This window comes from Columba livia, chromosome 2 (assembly GCF_036013475.1).
Source record: "Columba livia isolate bColLiv1 breed racing homer chromosome 2, bColLiv1.pat.W.v2, whole genome shotgun sequence".
Lineage (NCBI taxonomy): Eukaryota > Metazoa > Chordata > Aves > Columbiformes > Columbidae > Columba > Columba livia.
In genome coordinates this window covers 3,661,204-3,685,072 of record NC_088603.1, presented here as the reverse complement: position 1 = coordinate 3,685,072, position 23,869 = coordinate 3,661,204, and the positions used below count along the sequence as shown (strand labels likewise).

Here is a 23,869-nt window from a genome sequence, read left to right as displayed (position 1 = left end):
CAGGCATCTATTTGAGATGTCCCAGGACTATCTGAGCTCCCTACATGAGATGTCCCAGGATTATGTGAGCTCCCTACATGACACCAGCAGCCAGGACACAGGGTTCTCAGGACAAAATCTGTGGCCCAGTCAGAGAATCAAGAGCATCTCAGAGAGTACTTGCCATGCACAGACACACAAGCCAGCCCAAAGAATTACTAACATCCTCCAACATCAGACATATCTTTTAGCCAGAGTCCTCCAGATAGCAGCGTTTCAGAATGGAAATGACCCTGTTTTCATTTCCCAGAGAGGAAACCAAATGTGCTAAGAGAAGCTGTACTGACGCAGCCTGCAGTAAATGTGTTTGTGGTACAGATGCTGCTGGTTCAAGTCAGCAGCTCCCATTCTGCCCCCCTCTGGGTTTCCTCTTTCCTCCCATCTGAGCTTCCTCATCTCCCTCATCTGGGTTTCAGAACAGGGTCTCGCTCCGTACCGAGACACAGGTGTCTCTCTGTGATAAAACACGCACAAAAGTCACAGAAGGTCTGGTCAATACAACCAGTGCTGCTTACAGAGCAGCTGCCACTGCAGGGTGACCTGAATCGCTCTCTAACTGCCACAAAGGGCACTGATGATAGAATTCTGGGTTGGAAGGGACCTTCCAAGCTCATCCAGCGCCACCCCTGCCATGAGCAGGGACATCTTCACCAGCTCAGGTTGCTCAGAGCCCCGTCCAGCCTGGCCTGGGATGTCTCCAGGGATGGTTCATCCACCATCTCTCTGGGTAAGCCCAAACTATTCTGTGAATCTATGATCTCAGATGTCCCTAGACACCTAAGCCAGCCAGAACAATTGATCTAAGATTCTTATCTACAGTGTGACCCTGAATGTCTACATTTTGGTAACTTAATCTAGACTAGTCTCCCACCCCTTTGGCCTATAGACTACTTGCTCCAGACTGAAATAGAAGTAGGTAGCTTGGATGGTCACAGAGAGTTGGATAAAGTCGAGTTGACACAGTGCATACTGGTGGCTATAGACAGATCCACAGTTAGCTCAATAGTCAGCTAAATCCTTTCTATTCAAAAGTTTTAGCAAGCTTTTTGCTCCAACTACACTTTGGAGCTTTTAAATGCACACACCATATGTACATGTCAGAATAAATGACCCTTAAAGAACCGCCATGAACAGCACAGCCAATTTATGACACGATTCACAATCTGTAATTAAGAACTGCACTTCTGTTTCAAAGTTGCAAATCAAAGGGAGATCAAAGGCAGCTGTTTACAAAGGAGAAGAAAGAAAACAGCAATCTGAGCAGAGAAAAGGCAAAACTAAGTTATTCCCACATGCGCCACTCAGAAGTGAGTGGTGAAACTCTTCAGATCTCATTAGACACACACGGACAAAGAGATTTTTAACAGTTAGGGAATTAACATGAGAAAAGGTTTCGAAGCTCTTAGCACACCTGATCAGCAATGTCTTCCTCAGAGCTGGCTTCCAAGTCCTGATAAAAAGCACTTAGAGTAGGATGGACAGAAATCCCAACTGCAAAGAGCTTGAGTCTCCTCTGAGAAACTTCCCCATCCCATCCCATCCCATCCCATCCCATCCCATCCCATCCCATCCCATCCCATCCCATCCCATCCCATCCCACAGTGGGTCTCCATGTCACAGAGGAGGTAGCAGGTTCCACTCAAGTGGCTCAGCTACAAGATGTCAGCCAAAAGAAACAGGCTGCGGAAAGGTAACACTTCTCACTCTAGTTCAAGGAGATAGAATGAGGTGAAGCTTATGAGCAGGGTCTATAACTGAAATTCAGGTGTCTTTCCCAGCTTTGTTACAGATTCTCCCTGGGATGGGGAGGATCACTTAATCTTAAATACACCAAACAGAGCAGGGAGAATAAAGTAACAGAAAGAACAAAACAGAAAGACAGATGTGTCAGCTAAACAATCGCCTAAACTAAATCTGGGAGTAGGATGGGAGGAAGGAAAGATGAACTCCCAAGGCTCAGAAGAACGGAGACTTCTGAGAGGGGAATGTTTTCTAAGCACCGCTATAAACAACACTGACGTGCTGAAATCGCCGTCACTGCAGAGCATATGGAGTCCTGTTATTCTGGAACAAGTTTCTACCATGTTGTCATGGGAATAGTGCAAAGTACATCCTGGTGAATCCCTTCCAGAAGAAAATCCTCCCTGGATTTGATACACTCATAACCACTTGTTTGCTGAATGCAGATGTACATAAGCAAAGGAGAATCCAGATGAACCTGCTACACCTGTCATGTCAAACAGGGACTTTCAACAGTCAGTGCCACTGAAAACAGAGTTAAGTAACAGCTCTTGAGTTGCTCAGACCTGAATTACTAAATTGTAAATGGCAGAGAACTGCTGGGACAACCCTGGACTCTGCACCTCAGTAAAAGGAACGGAGCTGGTGAGGGTCTGGAGCACAAGTGTGATGGGAGCGGCTGAGGGACCTGGGGGGTTCAGCTGGAGAACAGGAGCTGAGGGGAGACAGGGACACAAAGAAACGGCCTCAAGTTGCGCCAGGGGAGGTTGAGGTTGGATCTGGGGAACAATTTCTTTCCCAAAGGGCTGTGGGGCATTGGAACAGGCTGCCCAGGGCAGTGCTGGAGTCACCATCCCTGGGGGGTTGAATAGACGCAGAGATGAGGTTCTTAGGGACATGGTGCAGTGCCAGTGTTATGTCAACAGTTGGACTTGACGATCTTAGAGTCTTTTCCAACCTAAACAATTCCATGAGTCTAATGTATAATGCCATGGCAAGAGCATTAATTTATAGAAGGTCAGCTCCCTGTTTGCACACAGATTTCCTTCGTAGTGTGAACACCACATTCCCAGAAGCACCTGCAAGTTTCAGTGGTTCACTCCTGTGTTCTCTGCAGCTTCACAAAAGCTCTGCTGCAGCTTTTGCTCTTGGGTGTTCAAGGAAGCAACTTCCAGAAACAGGGAGTTGCAGGGAGTTGCTCTGTGTAACACAGAGGGAATATCAGCATTTAAACCTAATCAAACTTGGTTAGTGGCTTGATGAACTTTGGTAGAGGTGCCCTTCCCCACTCTGGATTCTGGGAGGGGAAACTGGCACAAAGGTATTTGCCTAACTGTGGTTTTCCACCCATAATCTGCTGGTTTGGGCAGAGCTGCCCGCTCCTCGTTCCTGGCCCTGGATCACAGTACATCACCCTATCAAGGTGCCTATAAAACAGTACATGGGGCTAAAGCTGTAAATTGGGTCACTGAAATGACCTGATAATAAAATAATCTTTTCCCTAGAAAGTGAATCCAGCTTCCAGCAAACAGCTGCATCAGCACAGCTGCAAGTGGGGAGCAGAAGTGTGGATTTCTTCAGCTGGCATCACCACCATCAGGGAGAAAATCCCTGAGGAGCCAACACTGTAGAAACTGCAGACATCTTTGGGATGTGTCCAACTTCAGACCTGTTCTAGTTTGTAAAAAACTATTAATTGGGTCAGAAGTAAAGACTGACTATACCCTAGGATGAATGATCTGGGCTGGGGCTGCAAATCTCTGCTCCAGTAAATTGAATTATGACTCAGCTCCACAAACAAGATCCAGAGAGATCCACACCAGAGTGTCCAATGTCCTGGTAATCCAGGTACCACCCCAGTGGGTGAGGTAAAACCCAACGCCCTGTGCCCAGTAAGATTTAAAATCATACCTTGTATAACTCCATCTATGAGACCCTCCTGTATAGCTGTCTGTCTTTTGATCTGCTAAATCAGGTTACATTGCAAAAAGAGCCAAGGGAACACTCTCCTACTCTGCAGGCCTTTAGTTTGCACCCAGTAGCTGCTTTACCCTTATCTGCCTTTGGAAATGAGTCATGTTTGTTTATAAGGCTAGGAAAGAACTAACCAACAGTTCTGAGAAGGTTAGGAATCCTGAGTGACTGGATTTCATCACACAGTGTCTATCTGCCCCTAGCACGTCACCCTTAACCCCTCTGTTCTGCCACTCTTCATTTTGTTTAACACTGGTAATAAAAAACACATCACAAATCTCTGAGGATAAACATTTTAGAGACAGTGAGATTCTTCTCAGGATAATGAAAGCCCAATATGTGCTCTGTCCACTTCGTACAACTTTCATAAGATCACATGTAAAATGTATTTCTGTGACTTCCCAAAGGAACAGTGCTGCTACACCTTTACCTTTTGCTGTCGTCTTCTTTTACAGGTTGTCTTGTTTCAAACAGGTTTAGCTCATTCGGGATTCCAAAATTCTCCTTTCCATTGCTGTTATCACCCTTCTGACTGTTCTGCTTTTCCTTCTTCCTCTCCATTAGATTTTGCAGCCTCCTTTGCTGTTGTTCTTGATAAGCCTTAAACTGGCTTTTAGACTGTTCATTCACCGTTAGGCCTGACTCCATTGTTTACTAAAAGCATAACGAGACAAAAACAAAAAGCAACAGAGAGCAGAGATGGACACTGCTTTGAGAAACATCCTTCTCTAGCAGCTGCTTTGCAGTCTTTCCTCCTGACCGCTGCACAGTCTCCCTGCCACCTCTTCCTCTCAGCCTCTGTGCTCTTCAGCCCCAGCGCCTTGTGCCATAAATGGCTTTCAAACAGTCTTCAAAAAAGTTTTCAGGTCTTTTTCACTCCAAAGAGCAATGTTTTCAAATGTTATTAAACACATCTGGTTAACCAAACATTTTTACAGAAGAGCAAGTCAGGGTCAAATCCAAGCAAATGTGGCAACCACATTATACTGACTAAAGGGAACACAGACTGAACCATTCAGCCTTCCTTCCCACCTTTCAAAAAGAGCTGCAGATCTCCTCATTTTTGGGTTAATATAATTTTTGGGTTAATACAGAGGAAGAAAAATCCCTGTTTATCCTAATGCCTTAGACACTGAGAGTGTGGCTTGCATCTTTTCCCCACATTTCTAACCATTAACTGATAACATTAACTGACTAACATTAAAGTGATTATACTGCTACCCATTTAAATGTCTAGAGCTTTACTTAGTATGACTAAAGACGACCGATTTTCTGAAGTGTTCCAGCCCCCTCTCCTTCTGCTTGACATTCAGTGTCAGTAAAAAATCGCGTGTGACTTTGGTCTAGGAAAAACAATCAGTAAAACCTTTCAAAGACACACCCTCCAATGAGTAATTAATGTAGGCCCTTTCTGATACTGAGGCAACAATCGTGCTGATAAAGCACCAAAATGCACGTTATGTCCCTGTATGCCTGGACGTGTTGTATGGGCAAGGATGCATTGCAAGCAGCTTTACCTACACACCTGTCATGGACACCACGGGTGTGGAATTCTTTTACAAAGAGGGTGTTGAAACACTGTCCCAGGTTGCCCAGAGAGGTGGTGGATACCCCGTCCTGGAGACAGAATCAGAGAATCCCAGAATGTCAGGGGGGTTGGAAGGGACCTGGAAAGCTCATCCAGTGCAATCCCCCCATGGAGCAGGAACACCCAGATGAGGTTACACAGGAAGGTGTCCAGGCGGGTTGGAATGTCTGCAGAGAAGGAGACTCCACAACCTCCCTGGGCAGCCTGGGCCAGGCTCTGGCATCCTCACAAACAAGTTTCTTCGCATATTTAAATGGAACCTCCTGTGTTCAAGTTTGTACCCATTGCCCCTTGTCCTGTCACTGGTTGTCACCGAGAAGAGCCTGGCTCCATCCTCCTGACACTCACCCTTACATATTGATCACCATTAATAAGGTCACCCCTCAGTCTCCTCTTGTCCAGCTCCAGAGCCCCAGCTCCCTCAGCCTTTCCTCACACGGGAGATGCTCCATTCCCTTCAGCATCTTGGTGGCTGCGCTGGACTCTCTGCAGCAGTTCCCTGTCCTGCTGGAACTGAGGGGCCACAACTGGACACAATATTCCAGGTGTGGTCTCCCCAGGGCAGAGCAGAGGGGCAGGAGAACCTCTCTCCACCTAGACATCCCAGGCCAGGCTGGACGGGGCTCTGAGCAACCTGAGCTGGTGAAGATGTCCCTGCTCATGGCAGGGGTGGCACTGGGGGAGCTTTGAAGGTCCCTTCAATATAAACCATTCTGTGATTACATGACAAGGTGCACTCAGCACTGACAAGCGCAAACGGCACCGGTGCCTCTGCTCAGTCCACAGGCCTGTTGGGTATGAGTGGTAGCCTAGGGGCCACAATTAGCCCTCCAGCCCACCTGGGCACCGACTGGCACAGAGGAATCTGCCCCACAGCGACTGTGTGGGGACAGGTGGGTCCCTCCACACCCCAACCAACACCCACCTTGCCCTGCAGCCTGACAGGCACTAACAGCCTCGGCGCTGCCTCCTCCAGCCTACCAGAACCGCGTCCCCCGGCCGCCCTGTCCCGGCTGCCCGCCCGGGCCGGGCCGGGCCGGGCTCGCTTGTTCCGGCTGCCGCTCCCGGCCAGGCCGCGGCCCCACGCGGTTCCCATAGCAATGGGGCGCGGCGGGAGGGGCCGCGCATGCGCCGAGCGGCGCGGAAGGAGGGGCGGGGCTGGCGCGTGTCCCCTCAGCGCAGCCGCCATGACGGTTCCTGGCAGCCGCTCCGTGCCCGGCGGCGCCTCCCGGCCCCAAGGCCTCTCTCTGCCCTCCCCCCGCACAACGACCGGCCCCTCCGGGTCACGGCAACGGGGCTGCTCCTCCTACTGCCCCGTGGTGTGGGGCGGAGGAGGGCGGGGACAGAAAGACGACCTCTGCGCCATGGATGGGACGTCTCCTCAGGCCGTCCTCAGCTCCACCCGTCAGGGAGAGCTCTGGTGTCAACCCTCAAGGTCAACAGGGCTGGACCGGCCGGCAGTGACCTTCCAGTTGCCCTGCAACCTCTCCCGTGGTTACTGGAGTTACTGGAAGGAGCCCAGTGCGGGCTACGAGGATGCTGAGGCGTCTGGAGCATCTTTTGTGTGAGGAGAGACTGAGGGAGCTGGGGCTGTTCAGCCTGAGAAGAGAAGCTGAAAGGGATCTTTATTATGCTGATAAATATCTGAAGAGGTGGTGTCAAGAGGATGGACCAGACTCTGTTCAGTGGTGCCCAATGACAGGATGAGGGGCAACAGGCAGAGACTTCCCCTGTGCTCTGCATTGGGGAGGCCACACCTGGAGTGTTGTGTTCAGTTCTGGGCCCCTCAGCTCAGGAAAGAGATTGAAGTGCTGGAGCGGGTCCAGAGAAGAGCAACAAGACTGGGGAAGGGACTTGAACACAAGACCTATGGGGAGAGGCTGAGGGAGCTGGGCTTGTTTAGTCTGGAGAAGAGGAGGCTTAGAGCTGAGCTCAGCACTCTCTAGAACTACCTGAAGGGCAGTTGTAGCCAGGTGGGGATTGGTCTCTTCTCCCAGGCAGTCAGCAATAGGACAAGGGGCCATGGGCTTCAACTCTGCCAGGGGAAATTTAGGCTGGAGATTAGAAAGCAATTCTGTGCAGAGAGAGTGGTCAGGCATTGGAATGGCTGCCCAGGGCGGTAGTGGACTTGCCGTCCCTGGAGGTTTTGAAACTGAGATTGGACATGGCACTTAGTGCCATGATCTAGTAAACGGACTAGAGTTGGACCAAGGGTTGGACTTGATGTTCTCTGAGGTCTTTCCCAACCCACTTGATTCTGTGAAACACAGGAGGTTCCATCTGAATATGAGGAGAAACTTCTTTCCTTTGAGGTGCCAGAGCCTGGCCCAGGCTGCCCAGAGAGGCTGTGGAGTCTCATTCTCTGGAAACATTCGGACCCACCTGGACACCTTCCTGTGTGATCTGCTCTGGTGACCCTGCTTGAGCAGGTGGGTTGGACTGGATGATCTCCAGAGGTCCCTTCCCACCCCAGCCAGTCTGTGATTCTGTGATTCTTATTCACCCCACCCCTCCACAAGTGGCTGCATGCACAGGGGGGCCCACCCCCCAACAAATCCATAACCAAACACTCGTTATCTCCAGGGCTCACACATTTATTCCTATTTCATCACCCACTGCACTGTACAATGTCACAGAGATGCAGTATGTACCTTGCAGTGTTTATTACAACGACACATCATACTGTCACAGTGGAATGTCAGCTGATAGGAGAAAAGGAGGTTTTTGCAAACTGGCTTTATCGAGACATTTATTTTTGTGGCTGCTGTTGGAGATACAAGGGGTTTGAGTGTAAAATAACAGTGGCAATTCACAGAGAAGGGTTTTAACACCTCGTTGAGTGTGACGGGTGCTTTTCAGATTTAAAATCCTATAGGGAATGATAACTGCAAAAACCAGAGCTAGATCATGTGCTTTAAAAGTATTAGAACACCAAATCAAGGTTTAGTTTCCACAATGTCTACTTTAAATGTTACATTTAAACATTATTCAGAAGAACACCATAAATAAAGTTACAAAATAGAGTAATCCAAGAGTCTGAAAATCTATAGTAAAAATAGGGAGCCTGTGTCTTCATTAACAGTGAATAAATATAACATTTAAATATCTGCAACGTACTAAATACTTATGCCTTAAATAAAAAAAAAAATATGTTTATCGCTCTCAATATTTTAGAAGTCATTTAGTGCTGCTGGAAGCTTCTAAATTACAAAGCCGGAGGCTGACAAATATACAAGATAGAAAACGACAGCAAAGCACTCAACACTGTCTGGCAGCCTGAGGCCTCACAGAAGCTGATTCAGACTTTGTGGTTTTGGGCAAGAGCACCAAAAAGGAGTCACCAATTTTAGGACTGAGTTGAGGGGAAGATAAACCGATTGTGCTCTACTGTGCCCCCTAAAATGTAGGATATGGTGGCATCAATCAGAACCAGACCCTTATAGTCGCTCCCCCAGCACACAATCATTTAAGCTGCCAGCTTCAAGACAGTGTATCAAAACTAAATCAATATAGGGCAATTCTCTAATACCATGTGTTATTCTTTTTTCTCCTCAGCCCCCCCTCGGTATGAGGTTTTCAGCTGCAGTACACAGGCCACCACCAGGACAGAGGTTTTCAGTCGGTTTTCCTTTCCTCCTTGGGCTTCATCAGGTGCTCCCGAAACATTGAATACAGCACACCTGCAAGACAGAAATACAAGGACAATTAGAAAGCTGGGTTAAATAGGAAATAAGTTTCAAAATCCAAACAGTAGGAGATATTCTCAGCAATAAAAATAATGTTTCCCTTCCTCTTCTGCCATCTGTATCTTTTTTTTTTTTAAAAAAAAAAAACAGTGATGAACGCTACAAAATTCTTCATATACAAAGTGGATATGAAAATATTCTGTATATGAAATGCAGATGCCTCAGCCAATTTGACTTGACTTGGCAGCCAAAGTGAAGCTTTTCTGTTGTACCTTCTGGAAATACAGCACAGACAAACAGCGTTTCATGGGATATACATTTATGTACATGGCTGCAATACCTGAGAGCTGAGATGTACAAATCACTCAGAATATGCAGGGACACAATTCCAGTCCTGAATATATATGTGTGTATATATATAAAATATATAATATCACAGTCTACACAAGCTCATTTTTCAATGCATTAAATTCAGGAACAGCAAAAGATTTACATGGGAAAATATTAATGTCAGATAGTTGGTTTTTAATTTGCCTCTAATTTCAATATCTCTGAATCTTTCCACGTCTAAAAGTAGCCAAAACTTCTCAAAGTTAATGCAGTTTAATATTAAATACATGTACTTAAATATCTCATTGCTCTAGAAGGGCTGAACGAACATCAGTAACGACTATAAATATCCTGAAATACAATGGCCTGGACACTTCCACCCTGAGGATGTTCCACACTTGCTGTATTATCCACTCAGAGGAGGGATGCGAGATACGTACCGCACGTTATCGCTCCCACGACGAAGCCCTGGGCTGCCACACGCATGTGAATCAGGTGAAGTGACATTTTCATCTCACCTCTGTGCTTCAGCCTGTACAGCCCGTAGCCGACCACCATGGCAAAGCCGGCCATCCCTGCAAGGCAAGGAAAACGTCCTTCTGGGCCCTGAGCCAAGACATCAAGATGTGCAGTGACCCACCTAAACAAGGTCTCCTGGGAATGATCATCTTTTGGTCTAATCACTCTTTTTTTTTGTAAATGGCAAGTCCTGGCCTATCTGCTGGTTTTGCTCAAGTGTTGCCACCTCATTCAGCGCAGAGAAGAGTGAGGGGCTGCAGGAGTGAGTCCAGTGGAGGCTACAAAGACACTGAGGGGTCCGGAGCATCTTTCTTACGAGGGAAGGCTGAGAGAGCTGGGGCTGTTCAGCCTAGAGAAGGGGATCTTATCAATGTGACAAATATCTCAAGGGTGGGTGTCAAAAGAACAGGACTAGACGCTTATGAGGAGCAGGTGAGGGACCTGGGGGGTTCAGCCTGGAGAACAGGAGGCTGATACAGACCCCCTCTGGCTCCAACCTCCTTCTGATCTCTGAACTGCCTGAAAGGAGGTTGGAGCCAGAGGGGGTCTGTATCTTCTCCCAGGTAGCAAGGGATAGGATAAGAGAAAATGGCCTCAGTTGCACCAGGGGAGGTTTAGATTGGATAGTGGGAATAATTTCTTTCCAGAAAGGGCTGTGGGGCATTGGAACAGGCTGCCCAGGGCAGTGCTGGAGTCACCATCCCTGGAGGGGTTTAAGAGACATGGAGATGAGGTTCTCAGGGACATGGGTTAATGACAGTGTTGGGTTAATGGTTGGACTCCATGATCTTGAGCGTTTTTTCAGACCAAAATAATTCTTGATTCTATTATTTTCAGTGGTGCACAACAACAAGTTGAGGGGAAGCAGGCACAGATTGAAACACAGCAAGTTCCATCTGAATATGAGGAGAAACTTCTTTCCTTTGAGGTGCCAGAGCCTGGCCCAGGCTGCCCAGAGAGGCTGTGGAGTCTCCTTCTCTGGGGACATTCAAACCCACCTGGACACCTTCCTGTGTGATCTGCTCTGGTGACCCTGCTCTAGCAGGTGGGTTGGACTGGATGATCTCCAGAGGTCCCTTCCAATCCAAACCATTCCATGATTTCCACTAATGTTAAAATGCCACACCAGCAGCTCAAGGTGTCAGTTTCTCAGGTATTTTTCAGAAAGCACCTGTGCTGCTTGCACCCTCTTTCCTGCACAGAAGCTCCCACTCAAGAAGACCACTCAGCTGCGGCTGGGACCCTCAGTGCCTGGAGACACCCTGACCTACCCACCAGCCTGCTGAGGTTGCTATTCTGGGTGTCATCACATGTGGCCGCCTTCACTGGGACAGGGCAAGTCATACGATACTTGTCCCATGCTGTGGAGACCAAGGTTCAGCTGAAATTTGCTTTTTGTCCTTCAGACCAAACGCAGCCCCAGCTCTGCCACCTCCAACCTGCCTACACTGATGTTCTCACAGAATACACAGCAGCAGTGCACAAAATTTCCCAATTCCATCCACTTCATTCCATATTTAAGATTATTATTATTTCCATAGTTCAGAGGAGGCTGCCAAATTCTAAGTGGTGTGTATGTTTTACCACCAAGAGCCCGGACGGCTTGTTTCCTTGAACAGGAATATTAGCAGCCCCACTCATGAAGCTGTAAATCCTTCCTTCACTGCTGCATGACCATGTGGCAGCTTCATTAAACACCAATTAAGAATTTTTGGGCCTTCAAACTAGCTCTGACACAGGTTGAAGGTAAATCCTGCCAATTTGCTTGGGAGAACTCAAACTCCTGGAGTTCATAGTACGCCCTAGTGAGCTGGAAAGCAAAGTCCTATGACCACAGAAGCCAGTGACGGATTATGTGCTGGCAAACACGTGGAACAGTTCACCCCGAGTGACCCAACTGCTCTCCATGCAAGGTGGCTTGAAATCAAAACATCTCTCATGTCAGGGGCAGTTCCTGATGGGAGGAAAGATCTCGGGATGAACACGACTGATCCTCTGCCTCCTCAGAGGCTTTTTAGGGGTCTCAGCAGAGAAAGTGAGGACTTTAACAACCTCCTCAAGCTGGGGTACCACAAACCTACTAAGAAAACACATTTTAAACTATGGAATGGCAGCTGAGGGGGGTGAAATGTTTAGCAGCTGAGCTCATTCTAGATATTTCTGTTTTGTTGATTTGAAAGTCACTTTGTAGTGATCGCACAGTTCCCAGTAACCACACTCCAGAACACCTACAAAAAACACACCTTCCCCCAACACGATCACCTGAATGTGTGTTTTAAATTCACCTAAACAGTCTTTCAGGGTTTGTTGTTTTTTTTTTGGTAGTTGTAGGTTCTGAGTTTTCTATTTAAGATAACAAGCCTCATTAATTTCTCTGTTTCCTGCAGAACAAATACCATCCTGGGCACTGTTATCACCACACAGAAAACCTACAGCAGGAAGTAATTTCCTGTTCACAGGCAATCAGTGAGCAGAGAACGTGTTGACTATATTGATCACCCACGCACATTTCTTCACCTTTAAACTTACCAATAGGTACAAACGGCGTCTCTTTAAATTTCCTTAAGAGCTTTGACGTCTGGCTGGTGTCAGTCTCATACTCGGGGAAAACAGGTTCCTGACCGGTTGACATGGTTGGTGGCTGCAAAGACAGAGAATCTCTCCTCAGGGTTTTGAAACACCAAGTTAAGAAAATTTTTAGAAAAAAGAAAATGCCTTGTATATTCTACCACAGGGTGAGGTACAAGCACAACAAGCTGATGAGCTACACATGATTTAATTCAAGTCAAGTCTCCAGAAGCAAGATCTTTGCAAACTAGAACAAGTAATGACAGGAGGAAAAAAAGGCGAAGCAACAAATTCCTGCCATCCTTTTCCATACTACGAGAGGTCCCAGCAGCCCCATACGCACAGGCAGCGAGAAGCCACTGAAAGCTTTGGCCACTGTGTTCCCTTTTAGGACTTGCATCCTGCTTTGCTTTCCCGGGCTGTTCCTTAACAGCTGCTCTGACCTCGGAAAAGTTCATTCCTCCCCTTTCACTCCCTGCCAACAGCAGCAAGAGAAGCCCTCTGGGGGAAAAGAAAGCACGAGCCGCTGTGGAAGGTCAGCGCTACGGTTGCTACAACGGCCTCAAGCCACCTCCTTCCCCCCTTCAACAGGTTTTGGACTCTTGTTGGAGAACACAGAGTGTAAAATGGCAGGTGCTAAGGAACCGGAGTGAGTCTTGAAGCCCCTGATCGATACAGATTCACCTGAGGATGCACCAGGAAGACGAGCGGTTCCTATTGCACCGTAGGTGATTTCTCCAGGTAAAAAAAAGCAGCAGTGACCACAAAAAGGTCTCTACTCACTGACCCATCATCGCCCAACCAATGAGACCGTCCACCAAAACGTGACACCTTGTCCTGCTGTCCTTGTCACACATGGACCTCCTCGGCATAACCATCATTCTTCAATTAGTGCCCATTTCTGCCTGCTCAGTTACCTCAACAACACCAGAAATTGCTACTTGTATTGTTCCAGTTTTGCCACCAACAGATCAGCAGCAAAACACAGCTCGGCCTCCCATGAAATACTCCAGACTCACAGGAATTTAACTTCAGCACAGGCTGGTAATCGCTTGCAAAAGATAAATTTCCAACGTGGCTGTATTCCCTGGTTAAGCGGCATTTTGTGCACGTCCATTTCCTCAGGCTGTTCTTTTAAACTAAACATGCAAACCATTTCCTCTGCGGGCCGCAAGTCTCTCTGTGCCTACTACAACTACTCCTATTTGCTATATATAAGTTATATTTTACCCTGGCTCATTCGGAGAACGAAACACGAGAGCGCCCTGTCACTCGGGAGAGGTGGAGACAGACAAGGAAACGATTTCGAGAAGTGAATCGATTTGTAAGAGGTTCCCGCGACCTTCAGCTCATGCAGAGGCCGGGGCGGGTGTTACACAGAGGAACCTGCAGGGGAAACACCAAAACTGCCCTCACCCTGCAGCGGGGACACACGGGGAGGAGGGACACGGGTGGGGAGGTGGCAGATTTCACCGCCCCTCCCGGCACCACGGAGCCCACAGCGGGGCCTGTCCTACTCCAGCCCCAGGTCCCCGCACCCCACATGGGGCCTCTGCTCTACACCAGGCCCAGTCGCCTCCACCCCACATAGGGCCCCTGCTCTACGTCAGCCCCAAGTCCCCGCACCCCACACCGGGCCTCTGTCCTATTCCAGCGCCGTTCCCCCGCACCCCGGGCCGGGCCGGGCCGGGTTCTCTCCCCGCCCCGGCTCCCCGGGCTCACCTCTCCCCGCTCCACTCCCGAAACCGGCCGGTGTCTGCCGCACTTGGCTCCGCCCCCCGCTCCTTATTGGCCGGATTCGCCACGCCCCCCACTCCTTATTGGCTTGATTCGCCTCGTCCCCTTCGCCTTAGGCGCCCACCAGTCCGGCCGAAAACCACAACTCCCAGCGTCCCGCCCGCCGCCAGCCAATCCGGAAGCGCGCCCCCTGGCCCCCGCGTCCTTATAAGGGTGGGGTAGGCGGGGCAAAGCTCTGATGTCATAGCGGGGGGTTCTCCGCATTGCGGCGGGTGCGGGCTCACGGGGGAGCACTTGGCGCGCCGCTAGGGGGCGCGGCGGGCGGGCGGGGCCTTTCCCGCCTCCGGAACCCGCAAAAACGGGGTGGGGTGGGTGGGAACCGCCCTAATCTGAGCGTGCTTTTCCTCTTCCGAGCACATCTGGGCACTGACAGCTCGGGTTTGCAGAACAGAGAGACTTTGGGTTGAACTTGGTGACCCGTTTCACCCCCAAAAGTGTGGTTTTTTAGGTGGTCGCTTGCAGGATGCCTCTTTTTCTGCAAATTGGCAGCTTTTTGCTTCAAAACCAACTCATGTCAGTGTAAACCTGCGCTTGGACATCAAGTGAGAGCGCTTTAGCAAAGGAGAAGGTCAGAACCCAGCCTACCCTAGGTCTGATTTTCATCTTCCTAACAGTGAATTGTCTCATTGACTATTTTTGTCCTGAATTTCAGCTTTCAAGCAGAGCTCAATTTGCCCCTTGCAGTGGATTTTGAAGCCCAAAGACAAACTAAAAAAATCCTCCTGACTTCAACTGAAACTCTGGAGCCCAAAACCAAACTGGAAATTGCTCCTGATTTAAACTGAACTGAGCCCTGGAGCAGGAGGAAAAATCCCTTGGGATCCCAAAGGTAACAAAATCCCTCCCCTAAACCTGGGGGTGAAACATCAGAGTGAAAAAACAACAAAAAAGGCCATTATTTTCCAAAACCCTGCCCTGTTTTGCAGTGGGAATTGGTGTCTTCATCTCTGTGAATAACGCAGTTGTGATTCGTGCTAAGATGTTTAATGTTTACAGGTATAACCAAATGAGGCATGGACTCTGAACTTGGAAAAGGGAAAGGTGGTTAAGTTCTATATAAAAAGTCATGAAGCTTGTTTAGGAAGTTATATTGATATTGGGAACTAACATTTTAAGGGTTAAGCAACTATGTAATAAGGGCCTACTAACAAGCTAACATTTTAAACCACATTATTAATATCTAGTTTAGAGCTGTATGTAACTAATTGTGCTAAAAAAAGCAGGACTTCATTAAATGCCAAGATAAGAACACAGAACCAGCTGTGCAACCTTGAGGAGACAAGATAGCCAAGATTTACAGCAAAAAGGAGGCAACAGTCTGGTTCCAGTTGGTTTGGTAGCTTGGATTCCAGCCAGTTCCTTCTAATGAGCCAAAGGTAAAAAGTCCACTGTGACGAAGCTGAAGGAGCTTCATCCAAAGACCCATAAAGACCCTTCCTCAAATTCACCAAGTGACATTGCGCAGGCGCAACAGGGGAGGGTCAAGGAGGGGAATATGTAAATGGTTATCTGAGACTCATTTTAATAAAAAGCGGGAAAGGTCATGAATATGTATAGGCGTTCCTGGGTCATTATGAATATGTAATACCATACTTTATTTAAGCACACTTCTTATTGTTAAAAGTGTGCGTGTTGGGCGGAGTGAATCCCCCGTGCACCCAGCGCTGTTTTGCTTATGCTCTAATGAACACGTGTTTAAAGAATACAATTAAGGAATTGGATTAAACGTTGTTTATCCATAGAAAAAGTGTAAGTTATTTATTTCAATCTCCAAGAACGGGGGGGGCGCAGCGTTGCTGCTCCCGCACGGTCCCTGGCCGAGATGCCGCATTTTCGGCACCATAAAAGAAAGTGGCTCAGATGGCTGTTTGTTAGCACCGCTGTACCTCTCTAAATGGGGTTCCCATTATGAGTAATCCAGTTACTTTAATTGCCAAAGCCATTAGGGCTCTGCAGAGCCTGAAAGGGAAAAATAAAGAAATAAAAATCTATGCAATTACCAGCTCCCAAATGGAGTTAAAATCTTGTAATAAATTACAGGGCAGGCTGCTTTCTCCAGTGACTCTCAGAGACACGTTGGATTCCCTGAAGCTCCGCACAATATGTGCTTCGGGGGGGGAACTCAATTAAGACCAAAAACTTAGTGCATTTTAATTGCTGGGCTAATGAAGCTGCTGTCACCTGTAGTGTCCCCGTGTGCGTCTGGTTTTGTGACTGGCTCTTGCTCCATGCTAATGGGTATGTTGCCCATGTAATATCTTTATTATAGGGTGTCTTTCAAGTGCAGGCATGTGCGTACACCAGCTGAAATGGTTAAAAAGAACATATTTCTCTTAGCAAATCCATGTACCATGGGCAGGTTGGAGGTGGAGCTGCGGCCACCACTGCTGCCCCGTTCTTTGTTTACCAATGGGGTTTAGGGGTTATAAATTGCAACCAGGGTTGGCACAAGGATGGGTTTGGCGTGGTCAGGGTGTTACCCATGGGCCCGTTTGGTGTGGAGATGAGGGAAATGAACTGGGAGGTGTCCACTCACCGATGGTGCTGTTCTAAAACCTCTCCAATAAACCAATTTCTCAGAGACGCCTTTGGCAGGTGAGCAAAGGTTTGTGCCATGGACATCCCTTACGTGGTTGATCACTGTTTACACGTTCAACCACAGCAATAAGCTCCTTATTCTGGTGTCGCTTGCAAAGCAAAGATGTGTGATTGTCCCCAAAGAGCCACCAGCCTTGTCTGTGTCCCTCTCCACAACCATGACAGGGACTGAGGACCTTGCAGCGCCCAAGCAGCGTGTGGCTTATCCAGATTCTTGGGAAAAATGCAGATTTCTACATAAAGCTCTGTCCTGATTTTGTTAAAAACAAGACCAGTTTCTCTTTTAGTGAATTTTCATTTCAGCTGAGTTTTCTAAGTCACTGCACTTTTCTGGATTGGGCTGCATGTTTTTGCAGCCAGGAGCTGATAACAGAAGCAATGGGATGCAGAAGAGCCTCAAGTTTAGATTTATTGGTGTGGCAGCCTAGGATACTGATAAAAATGCACGTCCCTGGGAGCCTCTCAGTGCAGAGACCAAGCGGGTCCCATCCTGCCTGGGAGAGCTGGGAGGTGGGCAGGGTGGACATCACCTTAATATCCATCTGTCAGGCAATGGCAGATGTTTCCACTGATTAAAGCTTTTAGGAAACAAACAAGAGGGACGTTGTAGCCATGTCTGGAGTTGGGAAGCAGCGAGCCCAGGACCAAGAGGGAAAGAGGGAATAAGTGGATCCTTGGTCCTGGTGGCTCCAGCTGTCCCTCGCATGGTGCCTGACTTGAGTTAGACACACCAGAGGCTGTGCTGCCATCCAGAGACCTGGACAGGCTGGAGAGTTGGGCAGGGAAAAGTTTAATGAAATTTAACAAGGGCAAATGTAGAGTCTTGAATCTGGGCAGGAACAAGCCCAGGTTCCAGTGTAAGTTGGTGAATGACCTATTAGAGAGCAGCGTAGGGGAAAGGGACCTGGGGGTCCTGGGGACAGCAGGGTGACCATGAGCCAGCACTGTGCCCTTGTTGCCAGGAAGGCCAATGGTACCTGGGGTGGGTTAGAAGGGGGGTGGTCAGTAGGTCAGAGAGGTTCTCCTGCCCCTCTGCTCTGCCCTGGGGAGACCACACCTGGAATATTGTGTCCAGTTGTGGCCCCTCAGTTCCAGCAGGACAGGGAACTGCTGGAGAGAGTCCAGCGCAGCCACCAAGATGCTGAAGGGAGTGGAGCATCTCCCGTGTGAGGAAAGGCTGAGGGAGCTGGGGCTCTGGAGCTGGACAAGAGGAGACTGAGGGGGGACTCATTCATGTTTACAGATATATAAAGGGTGAGTGTCAGGAGGATGGAGCCAGGCTCTTCTCTGTGACAACCAGTGATAGGACAAGGGGTAATGGGTACAAACTGGAATACAGGAGGTTCCACTTAAATATGAGAAGAAACTTGTTCCTGGTGAGGGTGGCAGAGCCTGGCCCAGGCTGCCCAGGGGGTTGTGGAGTCTCCTTCTGTGCAGACATTCAAACCCGCCTGGACACCTTCCTGTGTAACCTCATCTGGGTGTTCCTGCTCCATGGGGGGATTGCACTGGATGAGCTTTCCAGGTCCCTTCCAACCCCTGACATTCTGGGATTCTGTGAAGAGCAGGTTGTGTTTCTCAAGATGGGTCCCCAAGAGCACCTGTGACAGGAGACACTGTGGTATCTCAGGTGACAAATCCCACTCTGGGTTCAGGCACCAGTTGTACGTGGTGTGGAAGGACACGTGCTTGGACACAGCATGGAGGTGATTCCATCAGTTCTGTCACCCACTGGTCAATACCAGGAAAGGCCAAATAAACCCAGGGAGGTCATGCTGAGCTCACATTTCCTGCCCATGATCTTACACAAGCAAAACTGTTTCCTAAAAGCCTGATTGAAACCTCTGGCAGGATGAGAACTGCCCGCGGTGGAGAAGCAGCTGCCGTAAGTGCATTTTCTGCTTCTTCCTTGTAGAGAAATCTGCAGAAGAAACACGGAGAGGTTCTATTTTCTTCTTGAAAGTTATCCAGCTCCTAAGCAGCGGCACTCCGGCGGGTTTGGGATTAATTTCTGAGCTCAGCCATGTTGCATTCATCAGTTCTCCACTATGAGCTACAGGTTGGGAATGTGAGTGTCAGTGCCAGAATGATACAGAAGGGGAAAAATGCAGCAGAGGGAGAAAAGGCATCTCGGTGGGCTGGAAGAGACCCAGAAATGGGAGTTTTTGAGGACGGCTTGTCCTGATGTGGATGCAGAGTGTGTGTGTGAGGGGGGAGGTGTTTGGGAGTCTCTCTGGGTGTTGCTGTGATGAGAAGGGTGGACAGCTTTGGTTTCCTCTCGGAGGATTATGGTCAGAACTGCATATGGCTAAAGATTAATTTTTTCCAAAATACGAAACAGAAAAAATAAAACCGCTCATTCCTAGAAAAAGTCTCTCTTTCTGCCTCTCTTCCGTGGCAGATCCCTGCTCCCCGTGGCTGAAATGCCCTGCAGAACTTTTTAAAGGACTGCGACACAGAGAGAAAACACTTCAGTCCAGCCCAACCCAAACTGAATTTCCTTTTCAGCCACCTGGATTTGCCTGCAATGGGTATTCAAGTGATTTTAGACATGGCACTGCAAACAGGTACGTCCGCAGCTTCCTTTCTTAGGGCTGCACACCCACGGGCATCCTCAGCATCCCACTGCTTGGGTGGTTTGTTAACCCCCTTTGTGGTCTCCCCTTTCCTGGGGTGTTCGTGGGGTGGGAGCCATCCCTAGAAGTTCAAACCCACCGTGGGATGTGTCCTCCTTGGGGTGTGTAGCACGACTGGGGACCAGCAGCTTCATTGCAGGTCTCTTGTGGAGAAATAGGTCCTTGGGGAGAGCAAGCAGGAGTGGATGAAATAGGGAACGACACCACCATGCATGTTCTGGGATTGCTGGAAAAAAAGAGTTCTGGGGGGAATGGCGGGCAACTTTGGCTGAAAACTGGTGTGTTTTAGGAGCGGAGGAGTATTTGAGCTGTTTTCCCTGTGACAGCCCTAGTTTGCTGTCAGAGCCTGGAGATTAGTCTTGATTTTTAAAACCCACGTTAACTTTTGTGATACCAGCATGGCTTAGGCAGATCCCATCTCCCTGTGCAGGAGGTGGGCTCTTCAGCGACAGCTGTTGCCCAGTTTAGGTGGCTTTTGGAAGATGAAACCTTTGTAGTGTTCTCGTGTGTGCTTTTAATTCTAAAAAGTAGGAAGCTCTCAAAATCAGTCACCGTTTCCTGAAATCTGGACTGCAGCTGTCTAAACAGTCACACCACCCTGAGGAGCAGCCAACTCACGGCCCTCACCCTCCTCAGTCAGCAGGCTTTCAACCTCATGCAGAATTGAGTCCAGCAACATCCCTCCAGCTAAATCTTTAACCTTGATTCAGGACTTCATTCTGGTGTCTACATGTCCTTACCTTGGATGTGGCTTTTAGTAGATCAGAGAGGTTCTCCTGCCCCTCTGCTCTGCCCTGGGGAGACCACACCTGGAATATTGTGTCCAGTTGTGGCCCCTCAGTTCCAGCAGGACAGGGAACTGCTGGAGAGAGTCCAGCGCAGCCACCAAGATGCTGGAGGGAGTGGAGCATCTCCCGTGTGAGGAAAGGCTGAGGGAGCTGGGGCTCTGGAGCTGGACAAGAGGAGACTGAGGGGTGACCATTCATGGGGATCAATATGGAAAGGGGGAGTGTCAGGAGGATGGAGCCAGGCTCTTCTGGGTGACAACCAATGATAGGACAAGGGGTAATGGGTTCAAACTGGAACACAGGAGGTTCCACTTAAATATGAGAAGAAACTTCTTCCTGGTGAGGGTGGCAGAGCCTGGCCCAGGCTGCCCAGGGAGGTTGTGGAGTCTCCTTCTGTGCAGACATTCCAACCCGCCTGGACACCTTCCTGTGTAACCTCATCTGGGTGTTCCTGCTCCATGGGGGGATTGCACTGGATGAGCTTTAGGGTCCCTTCCAACCCCTGACATTCTGTGATTCTAGTGGAAAGTGTCATTGCCCATGGCAGGAGGTTGGAACTGGATGATCTTTAGGGTCCCTTCCAACCCAAACCATTCTATAATTCTATATTTTCCACTTAATACCTTTTAGAAAAATCCATGTCTTGGTGTCCTAGAGTGGGCGCAGAGAGGGGTCAGTGTCCCACCAGGAGCACTGAGATGTTCAGTATTTCACCTCTGGGAGCAGCCCCACCAACAGCAAGGTGCTGGTGGCCAGTTCCGCTTCACTGAGGATCGAGATGCCACTTTCTCAGTGGCGACCCAAGTGAATCTAAAGCAGCTGACAGCAGAGTGGATTTCCCAGAATTTAGAGCAGAAACTTCCTCAAAAGCTTGCAGTGGTGTCTGGAGTTATGGCAGAGGAGACCGTGCTCTTTTACTTTCAATTTTTAATGTGTCAGAGTAAGGGAAAGCAGAATTATTTTTCTATATGTATGTGCCAACAGTTGTCCCCATCCCATAGGCAAAGACCAGGGAGTGCAGGACGCAAAATACTTATCAGAAAGTGGCAAAATTTAAACCTATGGCCTAGAGGAGAACCCTCTGTGATGTGGTGTTTGTCTTTCTTGGGTGGATCGGAACATTTTGATCACCTTCACTTATCTTTGGTACCTAGGCGGCCCCTTGTCAAATGCAGCTTCAAAGGTGGCAACAACAACCGCTTCACCCTTGCTGGATGCTGCCAATTCAAGCGACTACCTGTACGAGTACTTGGACGAGGAGGATTACATGCAGTATGGCCTCTGCACAAAAGAAGAGGTGCTCTCCTTCACCAGAGTGTTCTTGCCATCTTTTTACACCGTGGTATTCCTGGTCGGGATGGCTGGGAATGTGCTCCTGTTTATAGTTCTCATCATGCACATCAAGAAGAAAAAGAAGATGACCGAAGTGTATCTGCTGAACCTGGTGGTTTCAGACTTCTTCTTGCTCCTAACCCTTCCTTTTTGGGCTCTGCACATTGCTCAGCGGGTGACCTGGGATATATTGTGCCCAGTCTTAAGTGCCATGTACACTGTGAATTTCTACAGTGGCGTCTTCTTTGTGAGCTGCATGAGTCTGGACATGTATCTGCAGATAGTTCATGTTTGCTCTCCTCGTGGCTTCATGACATGGACGAAGTCTGTCCTCATCTTGTTGGTGTTATGGGTCCTTTCCATACTCCTCTCCATTCCTGATGGCCTCTTCGCCAGAACAAGGCAAATCCGCAACAAAACCATCATGTGCACCCATGATTACGGCCAGAAGCACTTATTTTGGAAAATTGTCTTTCGGGTCATTCAGAACATCCTGGGTTTCCTTTTCCCCTTCCTCTTCATGATGTTCTGCTACTCCCGCATAGCGTGTGTCCTCGCCATGTCTCACATGCCTGGCTCAAGGAGAGCACTCTGCTTGGTCTTTACTCTGGTGGGTGTCTTCTTCATCCTGTGGTCCCCTTACAACATTGTCCTCATCCTTCACTCCCTGCAAGACGTCGGTGTGATCAGGAGCTGTGAAAGCAGCAGGCAGCTGGACTACGCCATGCAGATCACGGAGAGTTTGTCCTTTGTCCACTGCTGTCTCAACCCCTTGCTCTATGCTTTTGTGAAGAAACGGTTCAGATTGTACTTATGGAAGATCCCTCAGGCCATTTTCAGGAGAAGCTCTTTCTTTGACATCCAGCCCTCAGAGACAAGCCAATCGTGCAGCAGATATGCAGCTCAGATAGAAATGTTGAGTATCACGAATGCATGATAAATATTTACGTTATTTACATTCTGCATATGCCCTCTACGCTGTATTTTACTGGTCCTGGCCATGGGATGGGTTTGCTATGAGCCCACAGCACTGTGTAACCAGATATTTCATCCTAGCACCAGCATCGAGATGAAGGTTTTCCATGTTGGGGTCAGAAAAGTACATGTGGGGGTCGTTTGTGTTGTAACTGGAATTATTAAGGAAGGATTGCCCTGGGTGGAAGAATCCCAGCTCCTGTCTAGAATATACGAGCTCATGTAGATGTTGTGTCCGTAAAAATGCAAACTGAAACTTGTGCAGAACTTCTCTTCCATAGGTCCCAAAGCGGCTGTTGGAGGAGAGCGATCCCATCATCCCTGCAGCTCATGGTGTGGGCTGGGGAATGCATTTGCCACGCTCATCCATCAGGCCAGATGTGGGTGACCAGAAGCCCAGCCTGGGTTTAGCTTTGCTTTTGCCACCTGCTGGCCAGATGTTTTCAACTGGGCTTGTCCCTTGATCTACCAGGAGAGACAACAGGAGGAATTAGGTAATCTTAAACTGGGTTGTTGACCAATTATATGTTTCTCTGTTATGATGAGCTGTGCTACACTCGGGTAACAGGAAACTGCATCTTAGTGATGGACAGATCATTGATTCGCAGAATAGCATCATAGAATCGTTTAAGTTGGAAATGAACCTTAAGAACATCACTAACACTGCCAAGTCCACCGTTTGAGATCAGTTCGACTGTCATAGCAACATCGTTCAAACCAGTAACAACCAGTGAGAAAAGGGAAGAAATATGGGCTCAGCAGAACGGTGGTGGAGATATTGGCCTTCCCAAAAATCCATTTTAACAGAATAAAAAGGACCTGTGGATATTTACCTTCAACATAAATATTGACTTGTGCTCTCACCCCGGAGTGAGGGTGTGGCCTTGCAGAGCAGAGCACGAAAGGCTGTTAAGCAATCCGTATTACCCAGTGTAGCGTTAACGTTCAAGGTTATTAGTTTGCTGGCCTTTAAATAAAGGTATCGTTCACCCCAAATACTCTCAAACCTTACCTGGGCCCTTTCTGACCTGAAAACCCATCAAGCATGTGAGTTGCCTAGAGTTATACAAATAAAATTAATAATTTAAGAGAAAACAGTAATCGCCTTAGTTTTATTGCGAGTCAAGGTTACTGGTAGGGCTGAGAAAGGGTTTTGAGTTGATCTAGGAAGGTGAATTTGTTCTCACTGACATTATTTTCCTTGCCGGCATAGCTACAGCGTGTTCCTGAAATTCTAAGGCTGGGAACTTCCCTTAAAAAAAGCCCACATAAATGTCAAAATAAATATTTATCTGATGC

The 23,869-nt window shown here is 48.4% G+C and overlaps 3 protein-coding genes across 6 annotated transcripts in view; 1 reads left to right on the top strand and 2 right to left on the bottom strand.

Moving 5' to 3' along the window:
• Window positions 1–6,434, bottom strand: part of CCDC13 (coiled-coil domain containing 13) — a 35,835-nt gene extending 29,401 nt beyond the window's left edge. The window contains exons 1-2 of the mRNA XM_065050256.1: window positions 6,267–6,434; window positions 4,184–4,407 (exon numbers count right to left, since the gene is read on the bottom strand). Coding sequence (XP_064906328.1) covers window positions 4,184–4,401 — 218 coding nt within the window. The 5' untranslated portion in view covers window positions 4,402–4,407; window positions 6,267–6,434. The remainder of the gene's footprint in view (window positions 1–4,183; window positions 4,408–6,266) is intronic.
• A 1,480-nt stretch (window positions 6,435–7,914) lies between these two features.
• On the bottom strand, window positions 7,915–14,351 carry HIGD1A (HIG1 hypoxia inducible domain family member 1A). 2 transcript variants are annotated; one of them, XM_065050257.1, is made up of 4 exons: window positions 14,167–14,351; window positions 12,406–12,517; window positions 9,798–9,932; window positions 7,915–9,021 (listed from the first exon to the last, which is right to left on the bottom strand). In XM_065050257.1, the coding sequence occupies exons 2-4, from the start codon at window positions 12,506–12,508 to the stop codon at window positions 8,957–8,959; spliced, it is 303 nt and encodes a 100-aa protein (XP_064906329.1). In that variant the 5' UTR covers window positions 12,509–12,517; window positions 14,167–14,351; the 3' UTR covers window positions 7,915–8,956. The 2 variants fall into 2 exon arrangements, with proteins under 2 accessions (XP_064906329.1, XP_005510678.1); XM_005510621.4 differs by lacking the exon at window positions 14,167–14,351 and adding an exon at window positions 13,675–13,825.
• A 4,263-nt stretch (window positions 14,352–18,614) lies between these two features.
• Window positions 18,615–23,869, top strand: ACKR2 (atypical chemokine receptor 2). Of its 3 annotated transcripts, none has more exons than XM_065050252.1 (3): window positions 18,615–18,724; window positions 19,241–19,406; window positions 21,418–23,869. In XM_065050252.1, the coding sequence occupies exons 2-3, from the start codon at window positions 19,367–19,369 to the stop codon at window positions 22,530–22,532; spliced, it is 1,155 nt and encodes a 384-aa protein (XP_064906324.1). In that variant the 5' UTR covers window positions 18,615–18,724; window positions 19,241–19,366; the 3' UTR covers window positions 22,533–23,869. The 3 variants fall into 3 exon arrangements, with proteins under 3 accessions (XP_064906324.1, XP_064906325.1, XP_064906327.1); XM_065050253.1 differs by having other exon boundaries at window positions 18,658–18,907; XM_065050255.1 differs by lacking the exon at window positions 18,615–18,724 and adding an exon at window positions 18,761–18,898.

Bases quoted from the DNA above. Each gene is read 5' to 3' on its own strand.
- ACKR2 (XM_065050252.1), top strand. From the start codon at position 19,367: ATGGGTATTCAAGTGATTTTAGACATGGCACTGCAAACAG. The intron at 19,407-21,417 runs GTACGTCCGCAG...TTTGGTACCTAG, and splicing joins AGACATGGCACTGCAAACAG to GCGGCCCCTTGTCAAATGCA.
- HIGD1A (XM_065050257.1), bottom strand. From the start codon at position 12,508: ATGTCAACCGGTCAGGAACCTGTTTTCCCCGAGTATGAGACTGACACC. The intron at 9,933-12,405 runs GTAAGTTTAAAG...CTTGCCTTGCAG, and splicing joins GACGCCGTTTGTACCTATTG to GGATGGCCGGCTTTGCCATG. The intron at 9,022-9,797 runs GTACGTATCTCG...TCTGTCTTGCAG, and splicing joins CGTGGGAGCGATAACGTGCG to GTGTGCTGTATTCAATGTTT.